Source organism: Papio anubis, chromosome 7 (assembly GCF_008728515.1).
Source record: "Papio anubis isolate 15944 chromosome 7, Panubis1.0, whole genome shotgun sequence".
Lineage (NCBI taxonomy): Eukaryota > Metazoa > Chordata > Mammalia > Primates > Cercopithecidae > Papio > Papio anubis.
In genome coordinates, this window is record NC_044982.1 from 55441900 (window position 1) to 55460339 (window position 18440).

The window sequence follows — 18440 nt, forward strand, 5'->3', positions numbered from 1 at the left end:
CCTCTAAGTCTTTACAATTAGTAACTCTGTGGCTTCTCTCTCTAAATTACTGTTGAAAGTTGTTTCAGAAAATGCTATGAAGCAGCATTAGATACCTCCTGCCTCCTCCAAGGGTCATGATGAGTCTTAAAGTGATGCCTGTGATACTGAAAATTCAACACTAATAGAAAATGGTTCATAAAGGATCACATAAGGAAATGTATCTGGTCTACTGAAAGATGGTTTTTCTGTCTCTGCTTTTCCTGACCCAGAGCATCTGGGCCTCTCCAAAAATAGTTAGAAGAATATGCATTTCCAGGACAAAGTTCTCAAGGTAGGTAATCATACCTGACCATATTTGGGTAAATTTTACAAAATCCAAGGTGAGAGGCATAATGATAGGTTTCAGAGCCCAGAAAAGAGAGATACTTCGTTCTTTTAAATTTTGACACATGCATGATATCCCAGGGAATTTCTTGCATTTTTCCATAGGACTGAATTAGATTCAGAACCCCATTTTTGGTTCTGGGAAGTGTGCTTTGCAACTGATACTCTGGAAAGCAGTTTAATCCTTTGGAATCCTCTGTATCTAATTGAAATACAGGAATTTTCAGTTCTCCTGATCATAGTTCCTTATAAATAATGCCATTGTATTCTAAATTGGAATGGAGAACCTGGTGATGAAGTATGCCGCTGTCCTTGAGGTGGCAAAGGCTGTTTCATTCTTCTAAAAGACAGTTTTCAAAACAGATTTGTTTCTCACTTCTCAATTGCAATTAATGCCACACTTAAGAAAGCTTAAAATACCACCTTTTATTATAAATTATGTACCAGTTGGACATAATTGTGACTTTGGCTGCTTATAAGACCATTTACAAAAACAGCCTCATTCTTCATTCATTTCTTTGTCTCTTTTAAAATCTTCCCAACAAAAGCAAATTACTTTACAGCTGGTTTATAATTGAGTTGAAACTCATCTTTTAACACTGTACAATTCTTAGTGACATGTCTTGCCTTACCGTGCTCCAAAATACAACCATCTTATTGGACCTGGGTTCAAGGACTGCTTAAATTACAAAGTTGTTCACTACAGACAAGAGGACAACCCAGACTTCTCCCAGACACAAAGGATGCTGGATTAGTATACACTATCATAAGCAACCACAATCTATTTGCTTTTCCTCTTTAGATTCCAAAAATAACACCCCAAAGACTACCTTTTCAAATCTTCTACAACATCTGCAAAAATCTTTAGTACTCTGTACTTGGAGTCAGTCAAGAAATTCCACCCCCAGAAGTGTAAAAACCAATCAATAATATATAACACTGATTTTCTCTAAATTTTTATTTTTCTTATGGTTGAGTCTCCTGCCAACTTTATGTTTCCCAACTGCTCAATTCTACTACACTGTCTGGCACATGATAGGTGTTCAATAGCGTTGGCTAATGAACAAATGAAAGAAATATACGGGCTGGGTGCCATGGCTCACGCCTGTAATCTCAACACTTTAGGGAGGCTGAGGTGGGAGGACTGCCTGAGGCCAGTGGTTTGAGACCAGCCTGGGCAACATAAAAAGACTTTGTCTCTACAAAAAAAATTTAAAATTGGCCAGGTGTAGTGGCATGCACCTGTAGTTCCAGCTACTCAGGAGTCTGAGGGAGGAGGATCCCTTGGGTCCAGGAGTTCAAGGCTGCAGTGAGCTGTGATCACCACCACACAGTACACTCTAGCCTGGGTGACCAAATGAGACCCTGTCTCTAAAAAAGAAATAAAGAAACAAAAGAAATATATGGTGGCCAAACAGGAGTACATCACCTAGATATTCTCAGTCAATAATACAAGTGGTCTCCAGCCAATCTGCTTTGTTGATTCTTGATTGCTTTTTTTAAGCAGAGGTCTCTGCCCTTATGTAGACCTTAACTCCAGACTCCAGCCAGTCCTAGCGGGGAAGGGAAAGAAGTCCAGGAAAGAGCAAGAGGAAAACGATGGTCATTGACAGAGTTGATGGAAAGCATGTCTTGATACGTATTCATTATGAACACAGTCCCATCCTAGAGTTATAGTTATGCCTAGAGTCACCACATTCAGCCACTGACATACTGTTTTCCATTGCTCTTTCCTGCTAAACTGCTTTCACTCAGCAAAGCTCGGCAACCACACGGGATCCCTGCATGTGATGAAACATGATGTGATGTTAAAAGTCTCTTCAGGAGCTCCTCATTTTTCTCTAGTGAACTATAAAGTTAAAAATTAATAATAATTACTATCCTGCATATTAGCTGTGACCTGAAACACAGCTTTGTATCATGTATTGTGAAAAAAAATGACAACCTCATTCCTCTTTGTCTTTACTAATAGAATATGAATGGCTGAGAAGCCTTCTCCATATTGTGATAGTTGTGTTTTGAAGGGGAGGTGAGGAAGTAGTGTGTGCATTCTTCCTGCATCCCATGGGCATAACGCAGAATACACACTTAAGTAGGTGTGTGCACATTCAATGTGAGTTAAGTGTGATTTGGCTAAACCAGGGAGTGGCAATACTCTTCTCAATGTTGTCATATTGTCTTTGATTCATGCCTTTGAACATGTCCAGAGGGCATGACCAGGAGAGTAAAGGATTTGGAATCCATACATAGTGAAATGGTTGGACATTGACTCTATTTAGCCCAGAAAAGGGAAGATTTAAAGAGGATTGGTGACTGGCCTCAAATACTTGAAGAACTAGTGATCTGTTCCATGTGGCCCCAGATAGTAACGCTACAATTGGAGAGTGGAGCTCCCAAAGAGGTATGTCTAGATCAATATAAGCAATAACTGCCAACTAGAGGGAGCTGGCTTGAAGCAATGAGTTCCTCATCCCAGGGAACTTCAAAGGGAAGCTTGATGGCAGCTCCTCTGATATTAAGTGTCTTCTCTCTAAGACTTCTGAAATCTAAGGTAATGTGGAGTGGTATAGATGACTTATAGGCAGCTGACCCAGCGTGTGCACTACACGCCCATGGGGAAGGGTATGAGGGGAGAATTGCTTGTTTAATCAAGCTGGGATCAGTTGGAAAATGTATCTCTCTTGTAATTCATTTGGAAAGTTCTCATTGCAAGGTAGGATTTTTTGTTGTTGTTAAGAGCTACTTAGAGAAAATACGGTAAAAGCCCAGCTGGTAGGGAATGGGAGGTCATAGATGGGGAAAAAACTCAAAAACAAAAATGAAATGGTTGTACAATATGGATGTTAAATAAACTTGCCTGATTAGAGGGCATAATTCAAGAGTGAGAGGAGTCAAGGAAAATTGGGTCATCAGTAAACAGTGGATCCAAATGGAAGGATAGGAAGAGCCATAACTATCTTAGTGTCAAGTTACTAATCCTGTGAACAACCATAGCTACCCTCACTCCCCACCCTACAAAGGGGTGCCATCACCTACTCTAAGTTCTTCTTGGTGCTGAGAATAGAAAAGGTGAGTACAATTTATGATGGGTTTGGATACACTCCCCAAGGTCTGCGTTCAGTAAACATCTCTTCACTGGTTTTCAGATAACTGCTTGGGAATTCAATACACTCTGAAATTCATCTTATTTTATATGTCCTTTCCATTAAATTGTAAAGCAACAAATATTTTCAATATAATGAATTGACTGTCACACCTAGTGAAAAATACATTTCCAAGCAAATTCTTGTTAATAAAAAAATTTTTTAGGCCGGGTGCAGTAGCTCACGCCCATAATCTCAGCACTTTGGGAGGCCGAGGCAGGCAGATCGCTTTGAACTCAGGAGTTCAAGACCAGCCTGGACAACATGGCAAAACCCCATTTCTACAAAAACTAGAAAAATTAGCTGGGCATGATGGCTCACGCCTGTAGTCTCTGCTACTCTGGAGGCTGAGGTTGAAGAATCACTTGATCCAGGAAGCAGAGGTTGCAATGAGCTGAGATCGTGGCATTGCATTCCCACCTGGACAACAGAGTGAGACCCTGTCTCAAAAAATAATAAATAATGCATAATAAATAAATAAATAAAATCTTGTATTGACATAAATATGGTTGTAAATGCCTTAGCTCCTTAAAAGAAGCCCATGCTGGTTTGTGGCGCTTGGGTGTTGTATTTTGAATTTTTCTATTACACTCAAAGGCTAATTTCCCCTTAAGATGATCACAACAAATAATTTTTGATTTATCATATCTGAAGAAAGAAATGATAATACATGATATTAAGTCATTCAAACCGTATGAAGTTTAGGTAGAAGAAAACTTAAATGTATTCTTAGTGGGAACACAAAGTCTTAACTCCATAAATAGCAATTCCTTTTCTGGGAGATCTGATTTATACTTTTATTTTTTAAAAGTCATCCCCCCACAGATAAGTCTAAAGCCTGAAAAGCTAACTTTAGTGTTGTGAGTGCAGAGGCTGACTCTTGGAGGTATTAAATTAAAACTTGCCAACGCCCTCGTTCTGAGTTCTTCACATAGGATCATGTTCTACACACATACACACTCCGGTTATTTTTGCTTGAACATGCAGAGTAGCATTTTGATAGAAGTGTAAGTCCAGCAAAGAATTGCTGGTAACTGATTCAAACCAGAAAAACATTCACAGAAATACCCTCTGGTCACAAAAACGAAATTATTATTTCAATGAGAAGAAAGTTCCTTTGTGATTGTGGACATAGAATATTACCTTCCTACCATCTGTATTTCCTAAATTATTGCTATTAGACTGAATATTAAGAAGGCTTCAATTGGTGAAAGATCCATCTCTGACTAGACCACACCATGCATAGAATCAGCTATTGTTTGACAAAATAGAAAGGAGCAATTTTAGTAATTTAGAGAAACTAATTCATGCCCTTCTAAAACCGGATCAAATAATTGTTAAGTCTTTAGTCTGATATAATAATGATCTTCAGGCCAAACCTGACCATCTGAACAGAAACAGACATTTTGCCACCAATGCACCTCACCACTGCCTACAGTCTGTTTATCATTAGAGAAACAAAGATGGTCAAGTGACATCCCTAGAGTCTGATCCTAATTCAGAAACAAAGGTAAGGCTTCTTCCCTGCTTACTTGTCCAGCCCTGTCTTCCTTAGACCACCCCACATTTCCTCCCCTATTCAAAGACAGAGTCTGGAGTGTGCTAGTGTAGAAAAATCAGCTCATCCATCTAACAGAAAAATACACATTAGGAGAGAAAGGGGAAAATATGGAATAGGAAACAGTTTGTAAAAAATCCCCATCTCTTAAATAGAAACCTTTTAAGAGACCATTGTTGAGTAGGTAGTAACTCCCAGGACAACTGAAGGTAAAATAATATCCCCTTGGTCATCAATAGGTAAAATTTGCCTTTACATTTTGTACATTCACTAAAAATATTTTGTTTAATTAAAAGGAAACCTTCCAATTTTCTACCACTAAAAATTGGGAGAAAATGACAACAATCACCTATGATGTTGGAGGTGTCCTCTGGTCTTGGGTCCTGATCTGCCGAAAATTCCCTCCCTGCCCCCAGGCACATTGGCTTTGTAAATGCCTGAGTGTGGCACCCTGTGGGAAAGATGAGGCTTTGTATGAATGCATTGTTAAGGCAGGTCTTGGGGAACCATGCACGGGGACATAGCAGACTTCTGATCTCTAGTTTGCATTGATCTTACATTTAGACACAGATTCAGAAGAACAGACCCTCCCTTTTCCAGTGCCTTCGGAAAGATTGCCGCTCCGTAGAATGAGTCCTTTCTCCTCCACCCTTAATCTACAACCCAGCTTCCCTGGGAGATCCTACTTTGATTTCCGATCCTCACCCCACCAGCTGAGCTTGCATTCCTCTTTACAGTCTCTCAATGCACCGGGTGAGCTGAGCTCCTCAGACCTTTCCCCTTGATCTCTGTGCCTTGAAGGCATCTCTGAAATGCGTGTTTTGTTCTTGCCATTCATGTGTGTGGTGAGGCGGATGAGCTAGTTTCTGTGTCTGTGGCCTGCTTCCGGTATGAGGAGCATCGGGATGGTGGAGCTTTGTGGTGTTCTTGTTTGTGTGGTGCAAGGAGCAACCATGGAGCTGTGGTCTATGTATAACGGCATCAGAAAGTGATGAGTGAAGTTACTCTTTTTGCACAAGCTGGTACCACCATGGATAACCCGCTCTGTCATCACATGCAGTGGCATAGCACGGCACAGGTGCTGGCTGAGTGGAGGCCGTGGCAGTAATGTTTGCAGCCCTTCTGTATCCAGGAAACCAGCGGTGTCTGGGAGACTGGATCAGTGCATCCAGCCTGGAGTGGTCTGATTAAACATAGACTCAAGAGATCTTTACTGACAAAGTAAAATAAAAGTAAAAACACACCAACAGCAGAAAGCATCCTATAAAGCAGGCAATCCAAAGAGCAGAAAGTGAAAGCATTTTCTGCAAAAGCCTGTGCTCACTGCTAGGACAGTGGGGCTCCTGGCTGAGTGTTTTCCTAGCAACGGGGTGGGATCACTGCTGGCTGGATTAGAAACCCTTAACTCCTAATGCCTAATGACCAAAGATCTGAGTAATCAAAAAGTCTGGCCTCCTGGAAGTTTCCCACAGCCAAGCCGGTTGTGACAGAGCCTAAGGCTGATTGCAGCAAAGCTAGACTTGTGTTCCTTTGTAGCGAACACTGCCTAGCAAATAGAATCTTAAAATATCTAAGATGCAGACCTATTTGATCTCTTCAGGACTATATTGTAATCATGGATACACATGATGCACATTTCACATTTCCAAAGGTTTCTTTTGTTTTTTATTTTATTCTTTTTGCTCATCCCACATTCTGGAATGAAGAAGGCCACAGCATGACAGTGCAAAAAGGATGCAGGGACTTCAAGCTCTCTTTAAAATGATATTTTTCTTTGTGCTTTTATGTTTCTTATTGTTTTTCTGTGCACTATGGCTTCCCAACATGCTTTGTTATGAAACTCTTTTCCCTTGTGTCTAATGTACTGAAATATTGTTACAGTCTTTGTAATGTATATTGTCTCAAGAATAAAATGAAATGTGAGTTTTGGGATATTTGATGGGTGTATTTAAGAGCATTATTCTAGTTGTATTGTTGAATCTTAAATGTGTGATAAAGTGTTTAAAATAGTGTAAAAAGATTTCAGAATATTTGTTTTGAAAAAAAGAGTTGCACAAGGCATGATTCATTTAAAAGTTTTTAAAGCCCTAATTCAGATTCTACAAACTTATTTCCAAAGTTGAATATGAGAGTCAGTTTTAAAACTCCAGGTGTTCCATACTCATTATGCTCTAACACATGAATAGGAATTGAAGTGATAATTGATAGAAACGAAACATAAAAATCAGCCATGAGATGGGAGGAAATGATTCTCTTCCATGTGAATTCATCCCAGAGAAAAGCAAACTAACCAAAAATAAGATCATAATTTTTGTATTTTGTTTTTAACTCAACCATTAGTCCTTTTTTATAGTAAGTTGCTTTTTTAATTCTTGTAAAATTCTTTTAAGTCAGCACGTTATCCTGCAAATGTTTTAGGAATTAGCATATAAAGGCCTTACTAAATAGAAAAATAAATTAAATGATCCTTTCTTTATCCCCCAGTGTTCATCAAAGCCACATTTTCTAGATCAGTCCTCGACACCACTAGAAATTGTAGATCACACAGCTTTGAACATTTTAAGACTAGGCAGTCTTCCTCCACCCAATGTAGTTTCTCATGGGGTACAGGTATCCAAATCTTAGAGAAGGGAGATGGTTGAAAAGGTTCCACAGGGGATTCTAATATATCTCTGAGACCACACCCACTTCTACCATCCCACCTCCCCTCCCTCAGGTGAGAAGGATCTTCTCTCCTAAGAAGGAGAGGAGGTAGTTTTAACACATTTGTCATATCATTATTAATAATTATTAATAATAAGATGTATATATTAACAAATGGATTACATTACACATTTAGTTATATTTAATTTGGGCTCAAGTCACAATGAAGACCTTTTGGCATAACCAGAGTCAGAAGTGCCTAGAATAGTGAGAGCAGAGTTTTATCAAAATCCAGTGATTTCTCCATTTCAATTAAGCACATTTTCCTCATTTTTAAAACAGCTAGCCTTCTTACTGTGGGAACTTTAGAGGAAAAGATTGAACTTGGAAAGATGAAAAATTCAGCTACAGAGTTCAGGATCAACTGGAGGAGGATTTATTAAATGGTAAAAAGATGTGCTTTTCATTTTAGAAGTGCAGAGAGGCAGTTTTTTACCCAACAAAGTAAACTAATATAAAAAGGGCTTTGTTTTTTCATGGATCAGGCCTCTGGTATCTATATTCAACTGGTGCTTTTTAAGTGTATATAAGTAATTTTTATCAACCTGGTTGTTGTTTCATAGCGTTGATGTGTAGTATCTCTTTGTAGGATGCAATTTTGAGACACAATCTGCACCTTACTCTCAATTAGGCAAGTATACCTATTGTAATTGTTATCTTTTACTTACGTGATTGATGTGCTCAATTTCCTTCACAAAATAAATAGCGGCAGCTTGTCTTATATCAATAAAATTGTCTAGTTGTCATTCTAACCCTATTATAGCAGTTTCTCAAACTCTCAAAAAATGGAAAAGATGCCTGTAGTTTTTAATGTGATGCCTCAAAGCTTACTTTTTCCCCGGTTTTCTTATACATCAATGCACAGCACTCTTTATGAGCACTAAATGTGGGTAAAGGTACAAGTCAGAGAGCACCTGTTTAGTATATGTGATGTTTTAAATTGAGTCCTTTTGGGGTACTAGTCTGTCAGGAGAGACACGTTTTCTTATCCATGTCAATTTTGCTTCCTATCTCTCTCCCCCATGCCTTTCACTTGGAATGACAACAGTTGACATTAAAAAGCTGTTGGCAGGTATGCAATAACCTTATTCTGTTACCCAATAGCAAAGATCAAAGTGCATGTGAGGTGTCTCACAGATTCAATAAATCAGCAATTACATCTCTCGAGTGTGATATGTATAGGTGGCATTTAGAACTTGGGGCGTAACAATGTGTACAAAGACATCATTCTATCTGCACCTAATGTCCAAAATACCTACTGCTCCAGCAAAATTTCTGACGTGTATTAGTTTCAGGAGTAGCACGCAAACTGTGTTTTTTAAGTTATGCAGACAGCAACCTGTCCTACATAGAGTCACAATCACTCATGAAAATTAATTTATGTTGCTTATAGCTTCGCAGCTTATGAGCTTTCACTAGAGCCAAGGAAAACTTCAAAGCAACTAGATGTTAGCACTTCTGCCGAAGGGATATTTCCTGATTTCACTCCATGTGTTTTATCCCTCCTCCATCTAGGACTCTAGCTCCTAGCCTCCCCGCCTCAGGGGTTACACAGGCATCTTAGCGCATCCCCTCTCCCTTTATGTCTCTGGTGCACTGTTCTGCCAGTCACCAGGTGAAGGGACTTGCACCTTCCAAAATCGATGCCACTTCACTCCCGGATCACCTGGTTGGGAGTGCAGTCTGAGCCAGGTAACCCCTGCTGAATCGGTCGTGTGTCCTCCGTCTGCTTCTGGTGCAGAGAGTACCAACTCCCAGGACGTGCCCCTGTCTGCCCTGGCCCTGGACGCCTCCTTCCTGCATGGCAGCATGAAAACGCTACACAACGCTCCTCACCCGCCCAGGAGTATGTTTTGGTGCTGAGCTTGTTGGGTCTGTCTTAATAACCTGATTCCCTTCTGTTGTTCCCAGTGGCCTGGTTTGCTTTCGACCCTGGCTCGGCACACTCGGACATCATCCTCTCCAATGACAACCTGACAGTGACCTGCAGTAGCTATGATGACCGGGTGGTGCTAGGGAAGACTGGCTTCTCCAAGGGCGTTCACTACTGGGAGCTCACGGTGGATCGCTATGACAACCACCCTGATCCTGCCTTTGGCGTGGCTCGCATGGACGTGATGAAGGATGTGATGTTAGGAAAGGACGACAAAGCTTGGGCAATGTATGTGGACAATAACCGGAGCTGGTTCATGCACAACAACTCGCACACCAACAGGTACCCTGCAGCCCCCAAACCAAGCCTTCTTCACGTTGGCTTCTGATCAGGAGTGAGAGCCCCAGTTCAAAAACCTATTACATAGACCATATTAAGGAAATCAAGCAGGTGGTCTACATTAAGTAGCACAGGCAGTCTATGAGCCTCAGCTGAGTCCATGCTGGTGGTTTACTTTTTGTATGATGATAGAGACTTGAGTACTTTCCTAATCCCTTCATTGCTGTATTTCACCCATGGCTGGAAACTAAGAATCCCGATAGATATCCATTATAAGAAAACAATCCAGGATGCTGAAACAGGCAGACCTACAACTTATCAGAAAAGCACTTTTGGACAAATTACTTCGGTTTTTTTTGAACCTCAGTTTCCAAATCCATCAAATTCGTATAATAAAATTTTTCCATGTGGGAATCTTCTGAAGACTAAATGAAATATGTGAAAATGCCTTACATTGGAAGCACCTGAAAATAGTAGCCATTGTTCTTATGACGATTCATTAAACTAAAGCTTATGGGTGCCAATTTGAATGACTTTTTACTTAAAGAGAACTCTCTTATTACTGTATTAATTCAGAGCACCCAGTTTGCTAAGGAAAGGAAATATAGTAATCTCCTTGAAGTTTTCTTCTACCACCAAAATATAGATAATTATAATTGAACACATACTATAATGGATTTCCTTTCTCATTTGATTGTGTTCTTCAAATGTATTTTTCACAAATTTCCTAGGCAGAGAAATTTCTAATGTGGACCCTGGTCCACCTTATGCTCCAAGATTTCCCCAGGATACATTCTCATTAGTGTCTCTGAAAAAAAAAAAAAAAATACAGTAGTGTTCAACCAGATCAAAGGGAAAGCAAGTCAGACAGTGGTAGGATAATTGGACTCCACTGTTTTATCTTTTTCTGTATGCTCATCACTGACCCTTCTCCAGCCTGTAGACTCCTAAAGCCTCCTTTTCCCTTGGATAGTTTCTATAGCTCAAGTGTGTATTATTCGCTGTCACTTGAAGTGAACACACACACCATTTCACCATGAAAGCAAATCCTACTGGATGTAGATAAGTGGCATTTTGGGGAACTCTCTGTCAATAGATTCCCAGTGCTATCACCCAAATGCCACACTTACTTTTTCCCTTTTAGCATCTTTTTGAAGTGCAGGAGTGAATAATGACATAACCATCACACTGTGCAGAGAAAAACATTCTTAATGCTAAACACATCTGCTTGCATGCAAACTGCCTGTCACTTGTGCTTTCATTGTTAAACCTGTGAATTAACAAGAGGCAATTTGTAACCTGTCTTTTAATGACTATGTACAGTCTGTATCCTGCATGCAAGAGGAAATGAATGACACAAATTCCTGTGCTCTGCTGAGATGAGAATGAAGTTCAATATTGCTAGATCTCAAAAAAACAGGAAAGACAAATCTGATCATCCATGTTTAATGGCATTTTGTGAAACCATCAATTGAAGCATAAGACACAATTCTTTGTAAAATGGCATTTGTATGCAGGTTCCTTAAAATCACCACATCTCAGAGTATAATTATTTCACTGTACAGAGAAGAAGCCTCTTCTTCAGCGCTGTCATTTCACAGAAGACAGCCTCTTGAGTTCTTAATTCAAATGCAACAAGCGAAAAAATTACTATCCTTCTGGAATGAGTTTTTCTGTTTAATGGATAACATAAGGCCCCAAATCCAATTTCTCATGCATGTGGTTTAGGTGCAACCAAAGTGTTTCTTTATTTTGACTTTCAAATTAAGTCACTTTGTATTGAATGATATTTAATTTACACCATTTATACAAAGTGTGCAACATTCCTAGAGTCAGAGCTCTGATAGCCCAAAGGCGACTTTTTCCTGGTCTTTAATGTTTGGTTTTCTACTGCTGTGACTCAGTAGTAGAGACCCTAATGAATGAGTTCACGCTCAGCAACAGCAGAGCAACTCACAAAGGCGGATATCTCCCCCTAGGAAGTGAAAATTGATGGTGGCGGGAGGGAGCAAAAAATCATACTCTTTTTATATATAAAGCACAGATATACACACAGTACAGTACCAACAGGTATACAGTATATCTGCGGTATTAAAATTTATGTGCGAGGGATGATTAAGGAAAAGGTTTTGGGGTAGTGATGATTATAAACAGGTTGCAAGACACTGGTTTCACCACACAAAAGCGGGGAGCTTCTAGAGTGACCACAAGCAAGTGAACCCCCATTTTTTTCTTTTCCTACAGAACTGAGGGAGGGATCGCAAAAGGGGCCACAATTGGGGTCCTCCTCGACTTAAATAGAAAAAACCTGACATTTTTTATCAACGATGAACAACAAGGTCCCATAGCATTTGATAACGTGGAGGGCCTGTTCTTCCCTGCGGTCAGCCTGAACAGGAACGTGCAGGTAAGCACCCTGCCCCTGAGGTTAAACAGCTGTTGCTGGCTGCTAGTTCAAAGGCCGCCCAGGGCTGTACAGTCCAACCGGAGAGAGCGAAGCTGACAGCGTAAGGCCCAGACCAAGACATGAAGGAGAGGAGGAGAGAAAGGGATCAGCCTTGACAACTGCTATTATTCCACGCCAAACATAATCATCTTTATACTTGGACACAGAGTGGTTAATAGCACATAGGAAACTGGATTCTCTTCATGGTTGGCTAATGATCATCCCTGTAGCTCTAGTTTCACCTCTAAGTAGAAATGAAAGCCTTTAACCAACTGGCATGAAAACAAATGGAATGACTTAAAGCTCCAGGAGTGCCTGGGAAGAGGTGAGGTTGTAAGACTGACACTTTAGTATCCTTATCAGAAAATCTGAGCATCTTCTCTGCACTCTTGTTTGGCTCTGTTAGGTCCTAAGGGGTAGAAAACGTAGTCCCTACCTAGAAGTTAGTTAATTATTATTTATTATAGAATAAAACAACAGCTTCTTATTCATTCAGGAAATATCTATAGAATGCCTTTAATGTGCCAGGCACAGTTATAAGTGTTTGGGATACATCAGTGAAAAAAAAACAAAAAACAAAAAAAAAACAGATAAAACTCTTGCCTTCATAGAACTTACATCCTAGTGATAGGAGATAGACAATAAAAAGTCAGCATAATCACAATGTTAATCAGATGGTGTGTCAGAAGGTGATTAGTGCAGTGGAGAAAAGACCAATGGTAGGGTAAAGGGTTCATGAGTGCTGGGGTGGGGCGGGCAGCCGCAGTCTTAAATAGGATGGTCAGTGTAGGCAGGGCTTATTGCAGTTACCGGTGAGCTGAGCCTTAAAGGAGTGAGGGAGTGAGTTGCATGGAGCCTTCCAGACTGAGGGAATAGCCTGTGCACAGTTTCTAAGGCATGAGGGTCCTTGCCTGGGCAAGGAATGGTGGAGAGACCCTTGGCCTGGGGCCAGAGGGGGACCGGAGCCATGCATGGAGGAAGAGCTGTGCCCTGCCAGCCGCTGTCAGGGCTTAGGGTTTCACTTCCCTCCTGAGCTGGGCCTCTAATCAGCAACTATGAGCCTCATTCCACAAATGGTTGTCTTAAGATAGGGCTTGAGAATTACAACACTACAGATGACTTTTGCCCTACCCAGTACCAGCCTTGGAAACTATTTATAAAAATTCGTTGTTGTGTTTCAGTATGTGCAGTAACACTGATTGCAAACTAGCAGCCCCTGCCCTTCTCTCTTCCTGCAAGGAGATGGGGTTTTCTGGAAGGCTGGAATCTAATCTTTCAGAGTTCAGCCTCTACACTTTAAGAAAAACCATAAATTACCCTAGAAGCGAGTCTCAGAAAGACCTCATTCAGGGATTTTCACATTAGCCATTTCCCTTTCAAAGAATTTTATACTAGATACTCGTCAGGGGTTTTCAGGACCTTTTGATTATCTATTGATAAAGACTCTTGGGCTGGAGAAGACAGGGACAAGAACTGCATGAAATGGTTCTAGTTTTATCCATAGCTATCCACTGAGGTTTGGGGATATACAGAAATTGGTGAAATAGTATAATGTCATGTTTTTTCACAACTGGCAATCATCTGTGCAACCCCAGAAAGAAATGTTGGCCCTAATTGGAATAACTAGTGGACAAGTAATAAGGGAAGGGTCTGCGAATCGGTCCTCTATCCATGGATTTGGCAGTGGTCACTGTTGTGTGGCCAGCAGGCTCCACTACCTGAAAACCAAGCCTATGTCTTCAGTTGTAAGGAACACAATCTCCCCGGAATCCTTTAAAAGAGGCAGGTGACTGAGAACCATATAATCAAATGTCACCAGGATTTGAGAGCCCGCCATGGTGAGCAGCCTCTTACCATAGGCAGGATTCTTCTTGAATTCCCTTTAATGCCCAGTAGCCTAGATGTTTAAAGAGAAGCAAACAGAACACTTTTTGAGTTAGGGACACACCCACGGTGCACTGTGTAAAGGGACAGGGGGTTGCATGATGTGTCTCAGGACTCACAGTCTCATTCCCCAGGTCACGCTGCACACCGGGCTCCCAGTCCCCGACTTCTACTCCAGCAGAGCATCAATAGCCTAAGGATGTGCCGTGGAGGCACCAGCTGCCTGTTCTTACCTCCGCCTGCGAGAACCACAGCAAGGAGCTCAGCCAGTCGTGGTGGGGTGCAGAGTTGGCAGGAGCGGGAGAAGGAGGAGAGAAAAGCTGGTCCTCTACAGTCTTCACACCCACAGCTCTGCCTTTTTCCCTTTCAACCTCTCCTCTGCTGTCATGCCTGCTTCTGCTTCCATGTCCAACAATTCTAACCAACAAAAGACCTAGACAGTCCACCACGTCACTTGGTTCCCACTCCCAGATTTTGCTTTTATTTAACTTAATTTTTTATGTAGGTGAGTTATATTTTCTTTCTTTTCTGATCAGGTTTTTGGTGACTTACTGGACATGCACTGCCAGGAGAAAATTCTCCTGCTAACTTTTTCTCTTAAGCTTTCTATCAAACAATGAGGTTATAGGGGGAGGTAGGGAAGAATGAGCTGAATTTGTAGCATACAGCTTATCTCCTAAAATGTTCTTGCCCTGTTACCTCTCCTGTAGTGTTAGCTCTGCAGAGCTCAGCTTTGGGAGAGTGAATCTATCACCGAGAAGTTTTACTACTCATTGAAGCACAAAAATATCTGCTACACAGGTTCACATCAGGGTAGGATCATTAGGATGGCCCTATAATTAGGATAGGCCAGAAACCCTGGCCATTGTATAAAACTGGAAAGTCTCTAAGACACAGGCAAACCAGGGGACTCAATGATTTGGTTCGTTTATTTAATACAAGCTTTTAATTGAGAACCTACTATTGACCAGGCACTGTTCAAGACACTAGAACATTATGTTCTAGACACTGTGGGGACACAGTGGTGAACAGACAGGCATAGTCTCTGCCCTTCAGAGCTTATATTCCAGTAGGAGAAAAAGCAAAAATAAAATAATTACAAATTGTCATATGTACTAGAAGGGAAATGGGCAAGGGTCAAAGAGGCTCATGGGCAAGATCTTTCAGGCTTCCTAGAATGATGCTAAAAATCCACACATTCTGGGCATAGCACCAGAAATGTACCAACTCAATGCCCTTTCAGCTGCGCTATTTAATTATGGTACCTGCTGCCACTCATCGCAGAGCCCTTCTTGGTAGAAATGATGTCAGCATTCTTATTTGCTGATGCTGCTATGATACCACGCCTTAAAAATTGAGAGCTGAAAAAATAAAGAGTGACCAGAGGGCAAAGGACCCATTCTCAGTAATGGGGGATCTTGAGTTGCAGTCCACAGCATTCACATTCTCAGGATAAACATGCTTGTCTCCATTAGACTATCTGTGCCTGTTCTGAATGAAAAATCCATCCACTCTGCTGCCATTCACAGCCTAATTTTCTGGAGTAGTCCAAATAATGTTTGGAAAAACGTGGGGTTGTATGTCATTACTATGACTGATAGCAGAAAAATAATGCATCTTACTTCTATATAGAGATAGACTTACATAGGTTACCCTTGAAATTCGTTAGTTTGACGTGAAGTTTTAGGAAAGGTAGGACCCAGAAAGAAGTTCTAATTAGTTGTCTAAATATTTTTCAGTGAGCCAAGAAATTCACCATGACAAAACAAGAATAACAAATAGAAGGGAAGAGATAGGATGGGAAAGCTAACAGAATTTTGGCAAAAAGGAATATATGTAAATAGCTAATTATTTACTTTTGTGCTTACTTTATTTAGATTATTTCTATCAGTTACAATCTTTTTCTAGTTAAGTGTACCTAATTTATGGAATGGGTGCTATCCTGTTTATGTGCGTCTTGGTTTTTCTTGTGGCTACAGAAAAACTGTTGCAGGACAACACTAGTTTGATATTTGATTTACTCTCCAATGAGACTCGATGGCTGGGCCGTGGTAGACTCATAGTTCCTCTTGTTCTTTATTAAATTCATCCTGCTAATTAGATTTCTAGTGACTTGTAACATGTAGTTTACACTGAATTGCAATTACAGATGCATACAACTACTATACTAGAAAAAATTGTCATTTCTGGTGTGCCAATAAATGATTTTTATGAGAGAACAAAATGTCTCTAGAATGTCTTAGTTTTTTTCTACTGGGGATGACAGTTCACCTTTGTCAGAGCAATGTTTCTTCAGCACAGTCTCATTGGAAAGGCCCCCAGAGCTCTGGAGGGCTTGTGTTCTTTCCCCTGTTTCCTTGGGCATGTGGCACTGCTTTTTGGTTTTACTCATCTGAAATTTAACCTCATGTGAAATGTCCAGTGGAGATGTTTGGGGTCTGCCTCCAAGCACTGGGGATTTACTTCTTTTTTTTTTTTTTTTTTTTTTTTAGACGGAGTCTCGCTCTGTCACCAGGCTGGAGTGCAGTGGCACAATCTTGGCTCACTGCAATCCCACCTCCCGGGTTCAAGCAATTCTCCTGCCTCAGCCTCCCAAGTAGCTGGGACTACAGGCACATGCCACCACGCCAAGCTAATTTTTTTGTATTTTTAGTAGAGATGGGGTTTCACCATGTTGGCCAGGATGGTCTTGATCTCTTGACCTTGTGATCCGCCCGTCTCAGCCTCCCAAAGTGCTGGGATTACAGGCGTAAGCCAACGTTCCTGGTCTACTTTATTTTTAAAAAGCCACAAATTTGGCTTGCAATTTTATAGTACTGCAAAACAGAGTTTCACTAACTTTCAAACCTAGCTCCTTTAACATTTCTTTGAATGGTGAAACAATACCATTGTTTTTAAATAATTACAACATTATTCATCTACCTAATGTTGTTACCCACTAAAAAGAACGCTTTGTTTCTTGATTAAAGGTAAAGCATTACCTACAAATATATGGTCTGAGTTATAACCTCACAGAGTGGAAGAGTACACAGTTGATAGCTGCTACTGCTCTGTGTTCATTCCAGTTTCTGCACATTCCTCTTTCTGTCATAGAATCCTTGGGGTGTCACTTCACCAGCCAAAAACCTCTGTGGCTGGCAGCGCCTTCTGTCTGAGTACTGCCTGCACCTGCTGGGCTCGTTCTGCCCACTCAGCCTGGCAGGTTGTGCTCGGCTCACACTACCAGCCTGGATCCCACACCTGCCAAGGGTGAGTCAGCCACAGAATGGCAAGGGATGTGTGGGCAAGTGAACTCTGGGTCTGGCCACTGCACACAGCCAGGCATGCCGATTGCTGCGGGAGGGCAGGCAGCTCCAAGCTCTGGCACAGGTGTTGGCTCTGTAAGAGGCTATGGCTGGACCAGATGTACTGCACACAACTTCCACTACAGGAACATGCATCTGGCTTAAGGGTATGTGGTGGCATCCAGAAGCTTGGAGACACCAGGAACCACAGAGCCCCAAAGAGGGTGTCACAGCTCTGGCTCCAGGAGCGCCTAAGTATGGGCTCCCAGAAGAGCCACACCTCTTCTCTCCTTCTCATCACCTGCAACATGGCAAGCTGAGGGTGGTGGCTGAGGGTTTCAGCCCTGTTTGTGTTACAGCTCTTTCAGTCCCACCATTCAGCAGGTCCCAAGTTCTTGTCCCGTATCCAGGAAGAATGAGGTACATGGACAACTGGATGGTGAGCAAGGCAGAGAGGAGCTTCACTGAGTGACAGAACAGCTATCAGGAGACCTGAAGTGGGTATCTCCCTCCACAGACAGGCGACCTTGATGTCTGTGCAGACCCCAGCAGAGAGGAGACCCAGAGTCGGTAACTCCTTTCTGCTGGTAGTGTCAACGTCTGGCTGAGCCCAGGGTTTTTATGGGCTCAGAAGGAAGGAAGTGTGTACTGATTGATCCATAGGCAGCAATGGATGGGCCTGGAAAAAGCATCATCAGTTCTTACTCTGGGCCACAGACTCGCCCCAGAACTGGCAGCCTGGCCCCCAGGCTTCAGGCCATCCCTTGCTTGAAGGTAGCAGTTTCACCGGGGACCTGCCCTTTTCTGTCCAGGAGCATGACTGTCTCCTGCCACCATCAACATG

At 41.6% G+C, this 18440-nt stretch overlaps 1 protein-coding gene across 6 annotated transcripts in view; it reads left to right on the forward strand.

The window, feature by feature from the left end:
• Positions 1-16536, forward strand: part of TRIM9 (tripartite motif containing 9) — a 266203-nt gene extending 249667 nt beyond the window's left edge. The window contains exons 8-13 of one of the 6 annotated variants that reach the window (XM_031668112.1): positions 5632-5820; positions 8360-8401; positions 8819-8842; positions 9682-9985; positions 12227-12389; positions 14447-16536. In XM_031668112.1, coding sequence (XP_031523972.1) covers positions 5632-5820; positions 8360-8401; positions 8819-8842; positions 9682-9985; positions 12227-12389; positions 14447-14509 — 785 coding nt within the window. In that variant the 3' untranslated portion in view covers positions 14510-16536. Of the gene's footprint in view, positions 1-5631; positions 5821-8359; positions 8402-8818; positions 8843-9285; positions 9986-12226; positions 13071-14446 lie in introns of those variants that run through there. The other 5 variants (XM_031668113.1, XR_004184920.1, XM_031668111.1 and 2 more) reach the window with 5 other exon arrangements.
• Positions 16537-18440: the final 1904 nt, after the last annotated feature.